We start from the raw sequence: 22,289 nt of genomic DNA on the forward strand, positions 1-22,289 counted from the left end.
TTTAATTTTCAAAACTTTAGATTGAAATGTGATTATTGAAAAGTTATAAGGAAACGGGGGGGAGAGCCATTTAGATATAAATTCATCTCCGTTAGTACACCCATGTTGTCCATCTCCTGAAATAAGAATGGGTTTTATATGTGGATTTAAGAGGAAAGCAACTGATTCTCTGAGCTTTGATTTAAAATATATATGCTAGAACTCAGATGTTTAAATATTGTATTCTTCTTTGAGTATAATGCCAGAAAATACATATTTGGACCATTTAAATGCATACTTATTAAATGTTATTGTGTAGATTTTAAACACCAGAGTATTAGAGTAGCTGTTTCTCAGCACTTTCTGAGATCTATTTTAATGTTTTAACTTTCATGTTACTGTGCAATTTGCAAACTTCTATTCTGGGGTTAAGAATTCAAGAGCATGAAGTGTCACGCTAGAAATTCTAGCATCATTTTGCAAAAAAACTTCCTTTATTTTCAGAGGCAGTTATTCTAAAATAGTCAAAGACAAATGCTCCCACAGATCCAGAACTTTATTGTTTTTAATTTAGATATTGATATAAAATGTAATAAAATAGTATTGGTAAACTAGAGCTAAAATCCAAAAATTTACCATCACCTGAATTAACTAACTTAAGTCCCATAGGTGATCAGCATTTTCAGCACTTGTTGACTACTAAACTATTCCAAAGGATAGTCATGGGACTTCTTTTACTTCCAGCTCCAAATGCAGTTCTTAAAATAAGTCAGTCATCTCTACTGTCATGATAGACTTTTTTCTTATATTATCAAAAATGCTACAAGAAGAGCAAGCTTTCAAAGGTAGATTTAAATTGTGTCTGTTGTAGAAAGGAATTGTCTTACAAGTAAGTTAGAGACTGAGAGTAGATCGTTATCTTATATACCTATACAGAAAGAGCTTTTCTCCAATGTTTTATTTTTAAGGATTTCATTAGCACATTTCTCAAAATGTTTAAGATATTCAAGTGGGTTTAATTTTCAAAATGCAGCATTACATCTTTTGATAGGAAACAATTTAAAGCGAGACACGACAACTTTTATTTTACTTCATTTATTAGCATCTAATTAAATAAAAACCAGCAACAAATTAAAATCTAAATCACAAAAGTAATTATCCAGTGTATTTCAAGTGCATTTTTCAAATATATAATTCAGATATTCAAGCGTTATTATATAAGCTGAATTCAAATTTCTTTGAATATATTTAAATAACATTTCAAGTATATTTATGGAATGTTAGAAATAGAACAAGCAATATTTGAAACAAAATGTAAACTTTTTAAAGTTCAGACACTTTCAAAGACAGAGGAAAGTACCAGGAGGAAATCTACCTTTAAATGATAACTTTGTTAGTGGAAAAGGTCTGGAAGTATCGAGAATGGCAATTTAAGTTCTGTTCACCAAATCACAAACACCAACATCCACACTTTCAAAGACAATGTGAGATCACAATATTTGTTACAAATCAAAATATACATTACAGTTTCTTTCAGATGGCATATCCAAATCGTGTTTACTCACAGGCAGATGCACCTAAATCACCGGGATTGCTATAATCCTTTGATAGTTAGGCGGAGTGTTCGTCGCTGTCTTGTATTACAACCGGGCTGTTTACGGAGTGTTACGGTGTACTTTTCAAGGGAGATAGGAAATCAAGAAGTCTTCTAATACTAGTGGCTTTGGGTTTTTCTCCATCCGCTTCCCCTACTTTTTCTCCCCTTGTGGGGGTGGGTGAGATGATTTCTAAATATTGTATTATTATTCCTTTTTTAAAGGAAGAGATTGTTTACACTGCGGAGTGGAATATTAGGAATTGAACAGAAGTTTACACTTAATAAGGACTTTGAGAAGGGTAATAGTTTCGGCTCTTGATTAACTCATCCTCTAAAGTTTTTCCAAACTTTTCGGGTTGGTCAGGATCTCTCTTGCCAGTCGCCACGTTTGTTTGGCAGCGTTTTCCAGAGCTGAGTGAGGTTTGCCTTGAAACAGATCTAAGTTCGGTAGAAAGTAGTGGGGACACCGCCGGCACTGCAGGCAGGAGATAAGTTGCAGCAAAATCCCGTTCAGCCGATCACCCAGGCAAGACTCGTCCCAGTCCGACTCCCGGGGATGCTTTTCACACTCGTAGGAAACCAGAGTCTTCATGTGGTAATTGTTCAAGGGCTGGCCAGGCAGTTCAAGGTGACGATCCCTTAAGGTTTTGAGGATGGAGAGGCACTTCTTTCTGCAGCCCCCCATCTGCAGTCTGTTCTCTGCCTCCGCGAACTGCAGCACCCAGGCGTCGCTCTCCGCCGAGCTCTGCTTGCCGGCCAGGGAGTGGCACTCCTTGGACAAGAGATTGAAACCTTCCGCCTTGACCTCCGCCACCCGGTTGGGTCCCGGCCAGGGGATGTGGGGAAGTGGCCAGTGGGCAGCACTCCTCGGCCAGATCCCGGTGCATTTAAAAGCCGGCGTGATCTGCACCACGTACCTGTCTCGGATTCTCAGTTTCACTTCGCTGGTGTCTGCCACCATCTTTACCACATCCCTGTAGCTACATTTGTCTACCGCTTGAGCCACCAGCGTCTGAAACCTGGACCGGATTTTGCGCGCCGAGAGGTAGCCGGAGGCGGTAATGAATTCCACCCAGAGGGACATGCTTCTCTTGCGCCCGTCGCTCAACTTCAGCACCGCGCAGCCGGGCAGTGAGCCATCGTCCACGAAGTTGAACACCCCCATTTGGTTGAGATAAAGCACCACTTCAAATTCGGTGGGGGAGATGACCTCGAGGCCCTCGTAGCGATTGTCCATCTCGTTGAGAGAGCTGATGAACCGCGGCTCCTGCACTTCCACTTCCTTCAGTACGTCGGAAACGACTTTGCAGACTTCCCGGATAGTTTTGGCAATGGCAGCTTTCCTGGCTTGGCATTTTTCGTTGTAGTATTTATTCAGATGGTAGACAAGCTTGGCCTGGGCCGCAATCATGTTGGGGCAGAGATCCGGATTGTACACCGGAGTCTCGCAGTAAGCTGTGGGATCCAATGCGGCTGCTAGAGCTGGAGCCAACTTCGGTGGAGAAACGGGCCGCAGCGCTCAGAAATGGATCAAAAATGCCTCTCGGAAGTGCTGCAGCGTTGGTTTCCCTGCTGCTGCTGCTGCTTTTCCCTTCCTTTTATCTTTGAGCCCAGCCGTTCTTAAAGTGAAAGACTGTTCTCCCCCCTCTCCTTGCCTCTCTTCCTCTTTTAAAGAATCCTTGTGTGAGAGAACCGCATGGAGAGATCACCTTCTCAGGAATAAAAAAAAAAGTTGCGCTGAGACCCGGCAAAGCTCTTCCAGTAGTCAAAATAAGCACCCCTTTCCGTATTTATTTACGCTTTCCCGTAATCATTGTATGTGCAGCACTGTTAATCAAATGGAGGAAAAGTGTGCTGAGAGTGTGTCCGGGGTGAGTGTGCGTGTGTATATGTCAGAAGAAGCTGCTGTTGATTTGTCTAAGAGCCCAGATGCACTCGTGTGGAAATTATAAAGGCAGGGCCAGGCAGGCGGGCGGCCAATCGCCACTGGGCTCGTCACGACAGCCTCCTTCAGCTCCAACCCGGCTAATTAATCCCCCCTCATGGATATAGGCACACAAACTAAAGGTAGGAGGCTGCTGCCGGCAGAAAACCACCCAGGCCACCTAGACAGTTTGGAAATCAAGAGGAATATCTCAGCTGTGGTACTACTTGAAGCATATTGACATTTTGAAAAGACTTGGCAAAGCGGCTCTCTTCTGTGCTGAAAACCCTGCTTGTCTTTTTACCACTGAAATGCAAATACAGGTGTATTAATGGGCATCCGTCAATTAGTGATCTAGACGGGGTTTTCTAAAACAAAATCACTAACTTGCATTTAGAGTAAGATAATTAATGCCTGTTAATCCTTGGGGTCTTAAATGCAGGTTGAAAGTTTGTTCATGCAGACTACTGGCATATGGAAGTTGGCTTTAGATGGAGGAGGACCTGTGTAATTTTCTCATTCTGGATGTTCCTATATGTTAAAATGATTTTTTAAAACGTTATGGAGGTAGTATGCTCTTTTTTTACTTATGTTTTTTCCTTTTTTGCATTTGTTGAAAGGAATCTGAAAATTATTGCTGAATGTGTTAGATGTTCTGCCCCTGTTTAAGTTAGGATGTTTAAAAAATATTTGGTACATCCCTCTGCCCCACCAGCTGCAGTCTTTGCACTTTGGTAGACTTGACTAGCATTACAAGCGGACACAAAGCTATATATGCACTATAGAAACATTTGAAAAATCAATTGTCTCTGGGATGGAATTTTAGTTCATAAAATTCACATGAGATCATGGAGACCAAGCCTCCTCACAGATAACTGTCCTGAAAATTTGAAGGTTTGGGGGTTTCTGGCTTGCTTACAGATGCATAATTAAGGATATAACTCCTGTCTTAAGTGTCCTTAAGTGGTGACCTAGCAGTAGACTTCTAATTTTATACTATTTCGTGTGATTTAATTAAGGGAAAATGGTTAACATTTTCAAAGAAAATTAACTTGCAATCATCTAGGGGTCATTTTTGGATTTAAACATCATTTTGAAAACAGAAATGAAATCATTTCATTTCTGAATTTTGGAACCCGGAAACAGGAGGAGGAAATTTCTTTTCTTCCTAGTTGGTGGTCCAGGTTGTGTCCTCAAAGCACAGGAAACTAAAGAAATACTACTTAGTGGTTATGTCGTGGTTTTTAAACCTAGGTGGATTTTTAAATTTTCTACCTTTAATTTAGATGCCACGTCTTTCCAATTAAGAATATTTCCAGTCAAATCCTATAACTCCCCGTAACAGGTTTGTAGGCACTTTCAGAGCCACTTTTAATAAGATCTTGTGCAAGGATCCCACTTTTTTTAAGTTTTTGATTTTTGTTTGTGTGTTTTGCACAGGTACAGCATTACAAAGCCACCTATTATTTAATTTCTCCTTATCCAACAGTGATAGATTCCAATTTAGCTGAAAATAGTATATTACATTGGGTTGCGTGGCACTCATCTACTTTATTTCCCAAGAACCTTCCATCCCCTTAGGAGCAGGGCTTGGGAACACCCAAAAAGCCCCTCCCCGCTTTGCCGTCGTCTCGGGTGAATGCACTGCTACCTTTTGGCAGTTGGAGGGGAAATGCATCAGAGCCCGAGAACCTGCAACCGCCATGGCGAAGATGTGCAGTGGTCTCTAGGGAAACGCCGCCTTCTGCTCTCACCCGGCGCGGGTGGCCCTGTGCCGTCCGCTCGCCCTCTCTCTCTAGCTGCGCCGCATTCCCGTGCCCTCTTACTTTCCTCTCTGGGCTCAAGATCGCTACGCTCTATTTCTGCGTGAGCTTATTTGAAAACCTTACTTGGAGTCCGGGTTACTCTCCACGTCTGCTCCAGGCCACGCTGTGCCCACACACCCCTCAGCCTTGACCGCCCACGACCGGCCCAGGTGTGGTCGCAGCCAAGCCCCTGCCGCGGGCCTCTGCGCCCTGCGCTCTCTCCCTTGGGTTCAGGCCCTCTGAGATGCTTGCCCCAAGACCTCGCCCCTTGCCTTCTTGGGCCACCTGCAGAACAACCCTGGTTGTCAAGGACCTGAGACCACCGAGGACGGGGAGTCCCCGGGGCTGTACGGGGGACCTTGAGTGAGTCTAACGGGAAGGATGCGGGCCTGCGAGGGACGCCGGCCGGGTCTGGCTGGAGCCAGGCGCGCAGGTGGCGCATCTTCGGGGCTCACTGTGCAGCTTAATTGGGTTAAAGCGAAGCTAAACACCGAAGCACTTCGTGCAAACTAATTGGTGCAACCAGCTCCTTTTCACTAACGATTTGCACTTTGAGAAAGAAAAATGGGTGGTGAGGAAAGGTATACTAGGAAACTCGTTAGATCTAGTGTTCCAGGAAAGTGAAGTCATTTAGTTTCAAGGACGCCAGGACTGTGTTTTCTAAGCTGCTTCCTTAAGCATCCTTCACACACGGAGCTGAAGGTGATTTACATAACATAGGATTCACCGGTCCGCAGTTATCACTGTGGGTGAACTGAGCGCCCTGGATTGAATAATACTCTAGTGCAAGTACTGCTTGTTGCTGCAACACAGTGATTTTCTATTACACTGAACACGTGAAATGAATTGCCTTGTGTAGCTGAATCCTTTCAGTGATCTTAGACGCCCCTCATTGTTGAAGCGAAAATTAAGCTATTCGGAGAAGTGTGTTTTCCATCCCTGAAATTTTTTTATGGAAATGACCTATAGAGAGGAATTACAAATAACAGTATGTTTTTGTGCAATTCAGCCGATTTTAATCTAGGCTTGGGGATATGTTTATTTTATGGGAGTAACATATTTAACTGTTTTTCAGTAAATTTTTTAAAAATATCATTTGACCTATTAAACTAGTTATGTCAAATGATTATGCAGTACATCGAGATGGCTTAATATACATTTACGTATTAATGTGAAAAGTTTTTTTAAAAACTCCAGTTATAGCAGTCTTGCAATATTTTTTGTTGAAAATGTAATCTTAGTGCTACTAGAATAAAATTGTGTGTGTGTCATGCTTTAGGATGTAAATACTTAATTATTTTCCGTGGTATGCATGCAGACATCTTTGACATGACCTAATAATAGAATAATAATTAAGGAAAACTGGCCTAATTGAAGGAAAAAACATCTCAAGAATCTCATGATGTAATATTTTGAGCTGCTTATGTTGAATGGTATTCAGAATTTTAATGCCTAACTGACGTTTACATTTCATTTACTTATGAGGCAGGCTTGATTTAAAATGTACCAGTTAGAAAAAAATAATAATAATAAGGACAGAGCACACCATTATCATAAATGTTAGTAGTATTAGTGAATATAAAATAATTAAATACTGTGATCCTTAACACTTCGAAGCGTTCGAAATAACAATACCTAAACAACTTTTCCTCAAGTACTATTTCCTAAATAACTTATCTCCACTTCTGTAAACCTGCTTACTTATATGGCATATACAAAGTAATTCATAAATAGTGTCATTATTAAGCTTAAAGAAAAACTCGTTATGTTCGAGAAATACAAGAATGCAAAATTTTTTTCTTTTAGAAAAAAACTAATTTAAATTTGAATTGCATGTTCATAAATCTCAGCAATTGTAACCTTTCATCTGGAAAAGAGGTATCTGTTAAAGGTTATGCACATACATGTTAAGTGCTTACATAGATATTGTTTGGTGTTGTTTCATTATCTGCTAGCTGCTAGTCTATTCACAAGTATTCATGAATTTAAAGTTTTATTTTTTTAATATGTGCTTATTACACTGGGGAGATAAAAAGAATATGAAGTTGAGTTTATTACATTATTTATCCCTACTGCTGGAGTGGCTTTGAAGGCTCATTGTAGGCATCTGATTTCCTTCCCCCTTCTTTTTTTTATAAATGCACCCAGGCTATTTCAAGTGTTTCATTCTGCCAGACACAATATATTTCTTTTTTTACACTAGAGAAATTAAAGACAGATATTTGTGCAGGGTTTTCTTTATGTGTCACATTAAATAAAGTAAAATAGAGAGAATTTTTCTGGTAATCTAATTTGATGGCATCTATACCTTTCTTCCTGTGTGATTCTTGGTGTAAGAACACTTGAGACAAAAAATAGCTTGAAAGCTTTCAAGGTTTCAGTGATTTCTTAAAGTAATTATTTCATCTTTTAATATCAGATTTATTTCAAAGTCAAACAGAGGATTGAGGTCGCTGTTTGCACAATTTAGACCCTATTTCACTTCTTCAACTAGAACATTTTGAGAATCGTGGTTAATTTTTTTAAATTGTTTATTCTTCACTTGACTGATGAAGGCCTTTGCCTCAGTTTTCTTCATCACCCTAGTTCACATATAGTCACATTTGTAGTGAAGAGTACTGTTTTTCTCTACAGTGTTACTTAATAAACTTGATATTGATATTAATAGGTTTTTGAAAAGAAAGGTAACTTTGAGAGTAAAAATGGAAGTTGGGAGTATACTTCAAAGAATTGACTACCACTGCTTGATTTGCAGACTTGAAGTAATACTGGATAACTCTAGCCAAAACCTTTCTTTTGATAGAAAAAGAAATTTAAAGCCCAGCTTATTTTCATAATTGACCCTGTTTCCTCACTTCATTTGCATGTGTACACAGAGGTACAGGATGTTTTCAGTTGTATCTGCAAACTGAAAAAAAAAATGGGAGAAAGGAGGTTATCAACCTAAAGAATTTTTTATTGCTCGGCATAAATTGTCATCTCTAACCTTTTCCAAACATTTAAGGACAAGTCATTCATTTATTGAGTATTATGTAGGAAATATGGATTCCAATAGTCTAATTTCTCACAAACCCTTCAGAAAGTTACTATTATCTTTCCAATAAAACTAAAATCTTTTTGTTAGATTTCAGCTTATAATTTTCTTGTGACATAGAAATATTCAGACAGGATAAATGGGCTCACATGATTCTTTTCTGTATGAATATATGAAAATTAGGTATTTCCTAACCCATAACACATACACAAATGTATGTATGATTTTACATACATGAATTTACATATATTTGTGTATATGGCTACATTTTTAGTACTCTTAATATGCTATATTTTTATTGCATTTAGAGAAAACAAGGAAATCAGATTCGATGAGTGTATGTTAATCCCTACATCTGTACTAGGTCATCCAGGACTGCATTGCTCTCATTACTGTTTCATACTGTATGTGATTAAGCCACTGAAAATATTCAACATGACCTTGAGACTAGAATATGATACATAGATAATCAACTTCCAGTGATTACATGTCTAAAATAACCTTTCCTATTTTTAATTTATAGTTTTGGAGCTTATTTTTTAATGAGCAAAGTAATTCTTCTAAACTAAGATTTATTTTTTTAATGATCAGTAACTGGAGTAATAATTTAAAAGGATAATTACATCAAATAGAAAACGATTACCTTTTATCATGTATATTATATGCAGTAAAATAAATGGTTTATAGAAAAAGAAGGAAATTAGTTTATTAATATAAATTTTCTTTATATCTATGTATAAGTATAGAGATAGCTATCTGAGAATATAATACCTATATAATATTTCCAGTTACATTTCATTATTTTCACTATGGTAATAATATACATTTTAGTACACCAATATGTACTATTTCTTGAAAGCACACTTTTCATATAATGATTTGTCAAGAATATCAAGTCTAAAGTAATACTAATGAATAGTTAATACTTTTATATTCATATATCCTTATCCATTTTATTATCTCAATATCCCAGTCAAATTAGAAGCATGAACAGCATAGTTTGTAAGATGTAGTGTTCCTGATTTAAAAAGAAAGTGGGAACCTAGTGAAATAAAATGTATAACTTTGTCTTTCTGTGAAATGTATTTTTTTAAGTTAGGTTTGTCAATGTATAATTTGCATACAATAGCATTCCATGATTTTTCCATATGATTGTGCCATTCTATGAATTCTGACGAATGTATACCATCATAGAAGTGCTACCACACATGTAGAACATTTATATTACCACAAAAATGTTTCCTCATGCCCTTATTTCATTATTTTTATTTGGAAATTTTATGATTAATGTATAAATGTCTGAGTGTTTTAGTTTTATATCAAAAGGTCTTTAGACTGTAACACCCGTTATTTATTTCCCCTAGAATTTACTATTTTATCATGCTTCCAATTAAAGACAAGTTTTAATCAAAAAACACTGACACAGGCAAAGTATAAAATAATATTTCAGCTATATAAGCAATATGTTTATAATTTTTATTTTATGTAAAGTTGTTTAATGTATGTGACTAATTAATACTTGGTAGAAGATTCATTTTTCAAAGAAACTCCTAATATTTAGTGGCTAACATGAATATATGTGTTAGATTTATGAATCGGGTTCACAGTTTGCACATCAAAATATGCAAGAAAGAAAGGGTTTCTCATCTAAGTTAGCAACATTTGAGGCATATTTGTAATGTTTCTAGCTTTATGTCACTAGAGAAAGAAATGTCAAGATTTCTCAATATTTTTACTTTACATTTTCAGTAAATTAACCTTCCCTTTGAGTGGTAGGAATTGAGGCTAAAGAGTTTATTAGATCTAATATTACTTAATGTATGCACATTCTTGGGACATATGTATAAATATACATTATCCTAATTTTGTATAAATATACATTATTATGTAAATTTAGATGGTTACAAATACTCTAAACCAAGACGTATTAAATTATAGGAGTGAAGACATTGATAATGATGCTTTTTCAAATATTCTGCCTTTTTACAACTTGGAATAGTACAACTAGTCTTTTATTTCTTCCCCTAAGATATACAAATTATTTAAATGCTTTCTGTTTTATATTTTTATTTGGCAGTTACAATAGAAATTTTAATGTTATGCATGCTTACAGGCCTATTAAGAAAGAAGTTATTGCTTTCTTAATAATCTCAAACCATCTTTAGGAAATACACTCTTTTTATGGTTTGCAAAATAGTCCATGCATACAGTCTGCGTACAGACACACACACACATAACACCAGTGTTTAAGATAGTAAAAGATTGATGCAGTCTGCGTACAGACACACACACACAAATAACACCAGTGTTTAAGATAGTAAAAGATTGAATTGGCCTCTATACATTTTCTGTATGGATCTGTTAAAAGGAAACAACTACTAAATATTGGATTCTTGTTGCCACCAGGAAGTAATATCCACATCCGCAAGATTGTCTCATAATAACCCTTAACAGTTTTGGTAATAATACCTGAAGAGACTGTACCTAAATTGATTTTTTCAATAACAGTGGAAATTCCAACAGCATGTATTCAGTCACATATACTACATCAACTTTGAATGTCATAAGCTTTTAATTATGAAATTGAGAAGTTTATTGCTAGCCATTTTGTCCATAGGAAAAAAAATACCTACATTAATATGTGTGTGTGTGTGTGTGTGTATATATATATAGAGAGAGAGAGAGAGAGCGAGAGAGACCTTCACTAATTTAAAATTGTTTTTTACTTTTTTGCAACAGATTAAGTTTAAATTTTTTGCAACCTTAACCTGCATTTGATAAACAAAATGTATAACTCATCAGGGGGAAAAATGTGGGATGTTTTGTTTTTTGTTTTTTACTAGCAATTTCAGTTCTTCATTTGTTTTGCTCTCCACGCTGCATTAGCACAGTTTTCCCCTGTGTGCATCTGCCAGTGTACAATTTAGCCACGGGCATCTGTAGACCTTGTGGTGATCAGTATTGCAGGCAAAAGCCATATGTGTTTAAATAAAAAAAAAATCTCTTTATTTCATTTGCTGTTTTAACTGGATGGATAACTTTTGTGCCTCAAGACAGAAGAAGAAAAAATACAGAAATAATTAATTGCCTCTATTCTTGAGGCAGTTTCATTTCCCCTCCAATATGGAATGCTTGTCAGCTTTCCTGATAAATGACTGCATGTATTTGCATAGATTTTACATTAACACAAAAATTAGTTTTATTTGTGGAAAACTAGTTTACATAATAATATAAAACCCCGTGTTATTGATTATGTTTCCAAGCATTGATGACTTTAGAGGGGTGGTGGTATGCTAAATTTTCAAAAGTCTGATCAGCCTACATAATTTAAACTTTCTTTTGATAAATAGTTTTACATTAAGATCTAAAAGACATATTTATAACATTTTAAAGTTTTAAAACTTCTTTTCTAGATTTACTTACCACAACTGTTTCAGACTCATAGTGGCACCCATTTGGTAAGAAGATTTTGATTTTAAACTTTAGCCAAGGAATATTTTTAAATACATATTACCAATTACATACACTTCAGCCAATTGGAAGACTGCATCTAAATGAATTACTTTAATTTTCATATTCATATTATGAAAAAAAGATGGGTGCTATATTGAGTGTGTGCAGTTTAGCTAATTCTTGGGAAGTTATGCATTATTTACAACCAAATTTAAAATATATCTGAGAACTATAGTCTCCATCTTTAACGTATTTCCTTCAATATACTTAATTAATCACCCAGCCCTGAAAAAACCACTCTGCTGGAGCTGTTAGGGTGCTGAAAAGAATTCTACCTCGCTAAGTGGCAGGCAGTAGATGTTTATTCATACTATAATCTGGCATCTTGTTGTCTAGAGGCAACCTGCTAATTATGTGCTATCATTGTATTATCCATGTTATGGAAAATTCAAATATGTTCACTACTGTTAGTTACATCACAAAGCTTTCGTACAATATACTTGATCCTCAAGAAACCTACTATACTTAATGGCAACCTAAACCAAGAGTGTCTCTGCCACTTCTTGATTCTGGGACACCCTGGGTGCCAGCTGTCACAGCTCAGCTAATGATGACAAATGCCCTCTCTATGCAGATTGCAGAGCTTGCAGGCTGCTGTGAAAGGCAACCAGATTACCTTTCTTCAGATAGTAACTTAACCTTTTAAACTCGTGTCAGAATGAAATGATCAGCTGTGATAGTTTCAATAGCTGTATCTTTAAAAACAAAAATCAGAATAATATCAAATAACACTTTAAAAGTTTTCCAGTATTTGTATGATTTACAGGGTTTTACCCTTGAATGCTGTAATAGTCTTAAATAAGAAATTCTGGGTAAGACATACTTCACAACCACTCTAGAGCGTGTGTTTGAACTCTGCCTATAACCCAGGTAATAGGTAATTGAGAAAATTCTCCAGATTGTTAGTCTAAAAAATAGGCTGATGAAATTTTGAGGGAAAATATGTTCTTCTCCTCATCTGAATGAATGGTAAAGCCTCAGTTCTCCCACTGCTTGTACAAGCCTAGCCTGTCCCAAGCCAATAGTTATATTATGTCATTAAAACTTACTGAGTTATTCCAAAATGATTTAGAGAATAATTGTTGCTAATTATTGTTTTCTCTGGGTATTTTCAAATATGATCTTTTAAGTTATTAATTTGTTCTATAGAAATTTATCATATTATGGAACCTATACTTATATGGATTATTCAAAACAATAATGAACACCATTAACCATAATGTAATTCACGGGGATAAATTACCTATTAAATGAGATAATGCTTTACAATTGCAACATTCTTTTCCATTTACAAAGGATTTATACCCATTAATTCATTTGATACTTAACATAATTCTGAGCTGGGAAAGATGGGTGATAAGGAACAGGGACCAGTATTTAATGAGTATTTAATCTCATTTAATCTTCCCAACAAATATTAGCTCCCATTTACAAATAAAGAGACTGAAGTTTAGAAAGGTTGCGTCTTACCAGGGTCACCCAAGTAATTGCAGAGCCAGGTCTGTCTGACTGTGGCTGCCATCAGCACTAGAGTTTCCAGACTACATATGTTCATAACTGGCTATAATTCGTAGAAACTGCTACTAGGATATAAATGTTATTCTAAAAAGAAATCTACAAGCTTGCATTTACATAAAGAACATAATTGATGAGTTTTAAGGGTAAGGTTCTTTATAGGATACTTTTAAATAGGTAGATACTGAGATACTTTTTATGTTATGAATTTTAATTTTATGAGGATAATATATTGATCTATCACATTGGGAGAAACTAGGAAAGACATATACTGTTTACTGAATATCAAATTGGACTAATTCATCTAGATAACCACTTCATTGTAAAACTCAAGATTAATGGGATATACCTTTATAAATGTGATGAGGAGAAGCAATTATTTCAATAATTACTTGAGTGAAATATTTATATACTTTTCTTTTATAAAGGTTTATCCATATCATAGTTTTACTGTGTAATATCAGTGAGCTATACAACCCAAAATATTTTCAGCCCAAGATACATTGAAAACTCCCTTTGATCATGAATTTAAGTGCAATCATTTCCAAGAAAGCTATGCCAATGCCAGTTGTTTTTATTCTATGGTAAATTATTTTTTGGTATAGATACTAAAATGTGAGGAAATTTTTTCAATGATACATCTGATTATATTATTATATAAAGACTATGTATTTTATGTACTTATTAGTAGAATTCTATTAGTACTTACATAGAATTAGTACTTAGAGTTACTAAGCAGTATTCATACTCAATTTGTATTTCACTCTACATAAAAATTAAAACAGTGAAAAGTTTACTAAAATGTGTCGTGCAGTTAGTATCACGGAAAAAAGTAATTCTGCCTCATAAGTCAGACATTTTATGTCAGGGCAAGAAAGAACTCTGGAGGATAATAGAGTAGAACCCTCTTCGTAACTGTCTGAATTTTCTCTACCAACCATGGTAACAACCATAGCCAGAGGTGGTTATCTAACCTCTACTTTTACCTCCATTAATGAGAAACTTACTACCTCCTCAGATAGTTAATTGTACTTACAACAGTTATAACTGTTAGAAAGCTCTTCCTAATATTGAACCACAATATTTCCTCTTGAAACTTTCACCTTTTGGCCCCTACTTTCCCTTCTGAATAGTCTTTTCCCTTTAACAGATACATGCTTTTTAAATTCAGCATTTCAGATACCAAGTTGAACATATTCCAGTCTTTCAGCCATTATACCTTTGGCATATTTTAAGTCACCTCACTGTTCAGGACCCATTCTGGTACACGATTTTCTTCAAGTACGGTGCTTAGAATTTATTACCCCTAGAATGGATTGGTACATGTAAAGTAGAGAATAATAGTGAACCATGGGTCACATTAGCTTTTTGGGCATCTCCATTCCCATGCAGATAAATTCTGTATGTCAACAAATATCTTATTTGTTTAAATATATTATTACTGAGGTCCTAAGTACATGATTTTTGTAATCATCCAACTCATATCTTGCTATTGTTAGGTATTTTTTCCATGACTTGACTTATAATAAGTTACACATCATTATTTTAAGAATCAATAGGCGTAAGTTCTTTCTAAAAATGTGTTCATAAGCTACACATAGAATATTCAGAGCAAAACAATTTAAGTTTAATGAATTTAATGTTTTTGTTCAGCTTAAGTATAGAAGGTAGCTAATCCACTTAATAAGACCTCAGGATACATTGTATTTACTAAATACTCCACAGCCTTTATATAGTTTTTTTCCAAATATTTAAAATCCTAATACTAGTTTTTCATCAAAATGTGTAACTAAGAAGCCTCATTTGGGATAAAGTATATACTTTATATATTTTGGCATTTATCAATTTTGCTTTGTCAATAAATTTTGTATCTACAAATGGAATCTACAGGTTTCCCACATGCTTAATCAATGAACAGCAAAACCAATAAACTTTAAATGCAAATAGATGTGCTCCTAGGACTTGTAGAGTATTATAGGAATCACCAACATATTGATCTATATATTTTAACCTTTTGACAATAACAAGAGTTTCTAAATAATTTAGCATGAGCAGAGGTAAACGCTTTTAAAAAGTGATACTTTTAATAATTTGAAGCCAATGTGAAAATTTGTAAATCAAGCTAAAGTAGTCTCAAGACCCATTCTGCTCAGTTGTTTTCTTCAAGTGCAGTGCCTAGAACTGAGTATTCAGTATCACAGAGTGAACTCGTGAATGTAGAGCAAAGAGGCCTCCCTTAAGTAATGAATACATTGTTGGGAAAAAACATTTTCTGAGAATTCTCAGAACATATTTGAGAATCAGTAGTAAAATACAAAATGTTATTATATATTAATTAATTTGAAAATACAAAATACATGTGTTTATTTCTGTATGGCTGTTAAAAAAAAACACGTGTATTAACTTTTTGTGTTTTTTAAAGCCTTTAATTTCTTTAAGTGTAGGCACATGTTTTTATTTGCCAAGTTTTTTTTTTTTTCAGTGAGGATGTTTCATTACTACTTTATTTATTACTGCTGTGACATCTAGGCAATAAAAGACAAAGACAGCCTGCCTGAAATTTGGCTTTCTTGCAGTTTGTGTCTTGAATGGGGAATAAAGAAGTCCAGTGCGTGTACAAAAGAAACATTCTCCAGTGAAGAGCTACCCCATCTGTTTCATCTGGTGGCTTATGCAATAAGAGGTGTTATCACATGAATCTAAATGCACAAGCGGTCGTTTTATGAACTCTCTCTGTGCTTTGAAGAGTTTATAAGTTGCCTACTCTATTGTGTGTCAGTCCCAGCTGACCCAAGTGCATTCTGCTGAGCATATTTGGGGGATAATTAGAACTAATGAAGCCTGGAATACAGCTAATTCTCTAAGTGATTTATTCTTATGCTCTTCTCTGATCCCTAAGAATTCTCCAAATCATAATCTATGCTGCTTATTTTTTCCTAGCATTGTGTTGATACAGCTACTTTATGCTTATTTGATGAACATCAAAAGTAAATTAGGTATTCGAAAGGCTGAGAAACATGTTTCAAAGTAAAACTTTACGTTAGTTAGTCCCCAGGCTTGAGAAGAATGCCAGTTCTTCAGCATTTTATGTTTTTGTTTAAATCTCAAAATGTTTATGGCACTTGCAAGTAGATAATAGGATAGAAAATATAAAGCAATAAAAGCTTATTAAAAAACGTACCACTGGGAAATAAAACCTACAAGTAAAATAATTGAAAATTATTAATGGAAGATTCCTATTTCTTAATTAGGTTTCCCAAGGAAATCTGAAGTTTTAAAAAAACACTTTATGAATAGCTTTCATGTTCCAAAGCTGTTTCATTAACCTGGCTTCACTGTCCTAGCAGTGTTGAAAATGATGTTTCTTTACATGCCCTCACCAAGTAGTCAGTGATTCAGTGGCCTGTAACACTGTAAATCCCATCAACTTGCTTTCCTTTCCTGTTATAACTGTTTCAATGAGTGGCACTTTTGTTGTGCAGGTTAAGATCTGGTAGCTTACTGAGGGCATACTAGAATGAGGACAGACACAAATGCCAATGAAAGAAGGCTATAACTTTATTAAAGCCTTATACTCAGTAAATAAGATAGTGGAGCCTCTTCAGCTAAGTAGTTTTATAAGCTATGTCCTATTTGATCTTCTGTTGTCTAGAAACTATAGTAGAATTTATTGTTAAGAATCGTTACTTTTACCTATTGATTTCAGTATTTAATATTTACCATAGTCTAGAGCCTAGATAACAAAAACCTTAAGGGCAAGTACCATTTTATTAGTTAGACATACTGAAATACCTATACTAATGTAAATCACCAGCTAGACTGATTATCGACCAAAGGACCAGTTGGAGATTCCTGAGTCTCGTTACAAGATACCTAATCCAGCCTTAGATAAATTCTAGTCTTAACTGTATACCCTGACATAAGAAGTTACTGTTTCTCATATTTTACCTTCTGCCTAAAAGTCAACTAAACACTCGAAAACATGTCTTAGGAACTTGATGAAAAAAGTTGCAGGTCGTTTTTTTAAGAACGTTTTTACATCTTTAAACAAGACAAAGAACAAATTGGTAAAATTGGCTAACATTGAGTTTTTGTTATCTGCAAGTTATTTTGCTAGGTGCTTTATCTATATTACTGTATGTACCTTCATCTTCTCAACACTATGAAGTAGAAACGTCTGGCTTCATTTCATTGTTAAGAATCTGAAACATAGAGCATTCAGGTAACTCTTCCAAGTTTACAAAGCTAGGAGTTAGCAGAGTTAAGATTTTCATCTATGCCATTTGGCCCCAGGCTCCAGAGCGTGCTTTCTTAGTCATCATATAGAACCTGTCTAAGTTTGTCCTGTCATCTGTAGAACAGCGATAATAATTCTGTGTCGTAGGGTTGTTGCACAGGTTAAATAAATTAATACACATAAAAAGTTTATGTGTTTTAAAAAGAGTACTTTTAAACTTACATTCCCAAGACCACACAGTAACTAGCAAAGATAGGATTCAAACCCAGTTTTTTCTGTCTCCAGACTTCTGAGTTTATGTAGCATCATGCTTAGGTGTGTTTCTTGAATGGATAAATTAATATCATCTGTTCTGTTCTTCCCACAGGAAGATTTTGTTAATTTTCCTGGTTATTTTGATAGCATATAGTAGGTACACAGTGCCTGAATGAGTGAAGGATTTTTCAAACAATACTCTCCAATATAATATGTTCTAAAAATTGATCACTCTTAAATTTATATCTCCAGCCAAGACCTCTCCCCTTAACTTCAAGCTGGTATGTTCGGTGGTCTTCTCCACATCATCTCACATAGCTATCATCTTTGACTCCTCGCTTGCTTTTGTACCCAATATCCAGAGTGTCAGCAAATCCTCCAGAATCTGCCCATCTCTCACCAACTTTACAGCTTCCGTCCTTGCAAGCCACCATCATCTCTTCATTTATTTTTAGTGCCCATCATCTTGTATGTATACTACTAGTTATCTGAAACAATATAGAATGAGAAAAAGTACAAGGAATTATTCTAGGGAACATAAACAGAGGAATATGATCCAATAGGAATAAATGAGAAGGAATGTTCAGAAAAGTAAGGAGGAAACATCTTAAATGCCAAACACAAGACAGTTGTAATAAAAAGTTAGTGGACAACAGTTCCGCTACACATAGAGTTCAAATAACATAAAAAGTTCTTTGTCTTTCCACATTTGTGTCAGTGGAATTATAGAGGCAGAAACAGATCACAATAGGATTGAAGAGTAAATAGGAGACGGATCAACAATGGTAAAAAAAAATGTGATTAAGACTTGAGGGAAAAAGTCAAGTCTGCCTCAAATCCTGTGGGTAAGCAAATAGGATCTAAATTTTTGAAAAATAAATCTGTAGTCTGATAAGTTAAGATGTATTAGGTTGGTGCAAAAGAATTGCAGTTTTTCCCATTACTTTTCATGGCAAAAACTGCAATTACTTCTGCATCATCCTAATATATTGTAAGCCCTAGAGCAATCGCTAATAAAATATCTAAATATATATAGTTTAAAAATAAGTAAAGGAATGGCAAAAGAAGGCAGTAAAGGAGGAAAAAGTGAACAAAACGATATGAAAGATACAGAAAACAAAAAGCAAAATATCAAATGTAAATCCAGCCATATCAATAATAGCATTAAATGTAAATGGATTAAACAGTCCAATAAAAAATCAGAGACTGGGACAGGTACAGTGGCTCATGCCTGTAATTTCAGCTCTTTGGGAGGCCAGGATGGATGGATCACTTGAGCACAGAAGTTTGAGACCAGCCTGGGCAACATGGCAAAACTCCATCTCTACAAAAAATGGAAAAATTAGCTGGATGTAGTGGCACATTCCTGTAGTCCCAGCTACTGAGGAGGCTTAGGTGGAAGGATCATCTGAGCCCGCAGAGATTGAAGTTGCAGTGAGTTGTGACCGCACCACTGTGCTCCAGACTGGGCAACAGAGTGAGACTCTGTCAAAAAAAAAAAAAAAAGAACAGAAAAGAAAAAAAAAAATCAGAGACTGTCAGACTGAATTAAAATAAAAATAAGATCCACTCTCTGCTCTCCACATACAACCAGATGCTGTTCACTATGTGTTTTGACCCAGTTTAGGTTCAGAGATACAGACAAGTTGAAAATAAAAAGATAAAAAAAGATATGCCACACAAACAGCAACCATAAAAGACCTAGAGATGGCTAAAATAATATCAGATAAAATAGACTTTTACACTAAATAAAGCCACTACATATAAAGAGAAACATTTTATAATGAAAAAATTAGCTTATAGGAAAGTTATAATAATTATAAATATCTTTGTGCCTAACAACAAAACCCAATGTCCAGAAAGCAAAAACTGACAGAATTGAAAGGAGAAATATTAAATTATCCAATAATAGTTGGAAATTTCAATACCCTGCTTTCAATAATGGAGACAATAACTAGATGTAAGATTAACAAGGACATATGCTCCTCCATTTACAAGGGTGTAGCATCCTGACAAACCCATCATAAATTGAGGAGTGTATTTTATGTGTATCATTTTTACACCATTATGAAGCCAAAAAATCATAAGTCAAACCATCATAAGTCAGAGCCCATCTGTAAATAGAAGACTCAAACAACACTGTAAACCATCCAGACCTAATACACATCTGCAGAACACTCCCAAGAACAGCAAAATTTCTTAGTGCACATAGAACATTCTCCAGGATAAACCATACGGCAGGCCATAACACAAGCCTCAATAAATTTAAAAGGATTAAAATAATACAAAGATTTTTTGACACAATAGAATTAAAAATCTTTCTACGGTTGACAGACTGAACCAGCAAATACTTTGGATGATAGGCAAGATTCATAAATGATATAGAAACCATGCCATGTGACTTGAAAGAACTGAGGCTAGTGTACCCAACTAAGGAGTCTAATTTGGATGGTAGACATGGGGATGAAGTAAGATATAATAATTTCCTCTGAAAAGCCTGTTGTTTATAACAAGGAGAATATTAATATTTATACATGATCTTCCAGAGGATACAAGTAAGATCATTGGGTGGAAGTTACAGCACAAAATAAGGAAGAATATTGTAACTGTACTTTTCAGTTCAGTAAGATACAGGCAGTATTGTTCTTCCTTTTTTTTAAAGACAAGGTCTCATTATGTTTCCCAGGCCTGACACAAACTCCTGGGTTCAAGGGATCCTCCCACCTCAGCCTCCCAAGTAGTTGAGAGGAACTAGAGGCACATGCCACTGTGCCTGGCTCTACTTTCATATATTGTGTTCCTTAAATTGGATTTTTAAAGTCCTATGTAGAAAAGCCAAACAAGGCCAGGTGTGGTAGCTCACGCTTATAATCCCAACACTTTGATTGGCTGAGGCAGCAGGTTTGCTTGAGCCCCGGGGTTTGAGACCAGCCTGAGCAACATAGTGAGATCTTGTCTCTAAAAAAAAAATGAAAAACTTAGCCAGCCATAGTGGTGCACACCTGTGGTCCCAGCTATTCAGTAGGCTGAGGTGGAAGGATCACTTGAGCCCAGAAGGTTGAGGCTGCAGTGAGCTATACTGTCACCACTGCACTTCAGCCTGGGTTACAGGGTGAGATTCTGCAGACAGTGTGGCAATTCCTCAAGGATCTAGACCTAGAAATACCATTTGACCCAGCCATCCCATTACTGGGTATATATCCAAAGAATTATAAACCATGTCACTATAAAGACACATGCACTCGTATGTTTATAGCGGCACTATTCACAATAGCAAAGACTTGAAACCAACCCAAATGTCCATCAATGACAGACTGGATTAAGAAAATGTGGCACATATATACCATGGAATACTATGCAGCCATGAAAAAGGATGAGTTCGTGTCCTCTGTAGGGACATAGATGTAGCTGGAAACCATCATTCTCAGCAAACTATCGCAAGAACAGAAAACCAAACACCGTATGTTCTCATTCATAGGTGGGAACTGAACAGTGAGAACACTTGGACACAAGAAGGGGAACATCACACACCAGGGCCTGTTGTGGGGTGGGGGGAGGGGGGAGGGATACATTAGGAGATATACCCAATGTAAATGACGAGTTAATGGGTGCAGCACACCAACATAGCACATGTATACATATGTAACAAACCTGCACGTTGTGCACATGTACCCTAGAACATAAAGTATAATAAAAAAAAGAAAAGAAGAAAAAGTCAAACAGTGGTTTTTAATAGTTGTTTTAGCAAGGATAAGTTTAATTCCTGAAATATGTCTTTTCTCAAAAAGTCAAGGAGAAACCTTAATAACTGGAGCAGCTTGCTGTGCAGGCACCTCTACCCCTCCCAGGGCTGGAGCTAGAACTTAGATATCGAATCAGGACATCTCATGTCTTTCTCAGCAAAATAATGCCCCCTCCCCCCAAACAAATTTAACAAACTTCTAAATAAATTACTGCACAACTTCCTTATGGTTTGGTAGGAACTTTTTCCTAACTTTATCAAATCTGAGGAACCATAGAGCAACTCTTTCTCCTAAGTCTATGCTCTAGTCATACGCACTGTGAATTATGCAAATAGCTTAGTTAGATATGTAGATGAATTAAAAATAGAATCTGCAAAACAAAATGCAGATTGTACAAAAATTAAGGATATGATCACCAGTCCAGGATCACCTCCAATAGGTTATCTCATAAGCTGTGAACATTACCACTGAAAGCGATTCACTCAGGGCCTAAGGAACCTTCTGTAGGAGAAATTGAGGAAGTGCTTACACTCCATGATTTCATATACACGTACAAAAAAAATGGACTGAAAAATATAAATCTCTTTTGCCCGATGTTCTTAATATTTATATTTATCTGCATTAAAACAATGTTTTTGTTACTGGCGAGTGGAATTTTCAAAAAGATTTTAATAAGAAAAATTATTT

General features: G+C 35.8%; 2 protein-coding genes across 5 annotated transcripts in view; one reads left to right on the top strand and one right to left on the bottom strand.

Moving 5' to 3' along the window:
* The window catches only part of NBEA (neurobeachin), a 731,202-nt gene that overhangs the window by 520,297 nt on the left and 188,616 nt on the right, over positions 1-22,289 (top strand). The window lies entirely within an intron of this gene.
* Positions 1,749-8,932, bottom strand: MAB21L1 (mab-21 like 1). Its single transcript, XM_073013343.1, has one exon. The coding sequence runs from the start codon at positions 2,985-2,987 to the stop codon at positions 1,908-1,910; it is 1,080 nt and encodes a 359-aa protein (XP_072869444.1). The 5' UTR covers positions 2,988-8,932; the 3' UTR covers positions 1,749-1,907.

This window comes from Chlorocebus sabaeus, chromosome 3 (assembly GCF_047675955.1).
Source record: "Chlorocebus sabaeus isolate Y175 chromosome 3, mChlSab1.0.hap1, whole genome shotgun sequence".
NCBI classification, from domain to species: Eukaryota; Metazoa; Chordata; class Mammalia; order Primates; family Cercopithecidae; genus Chlorocebus; species Chlorocebus sabaeus.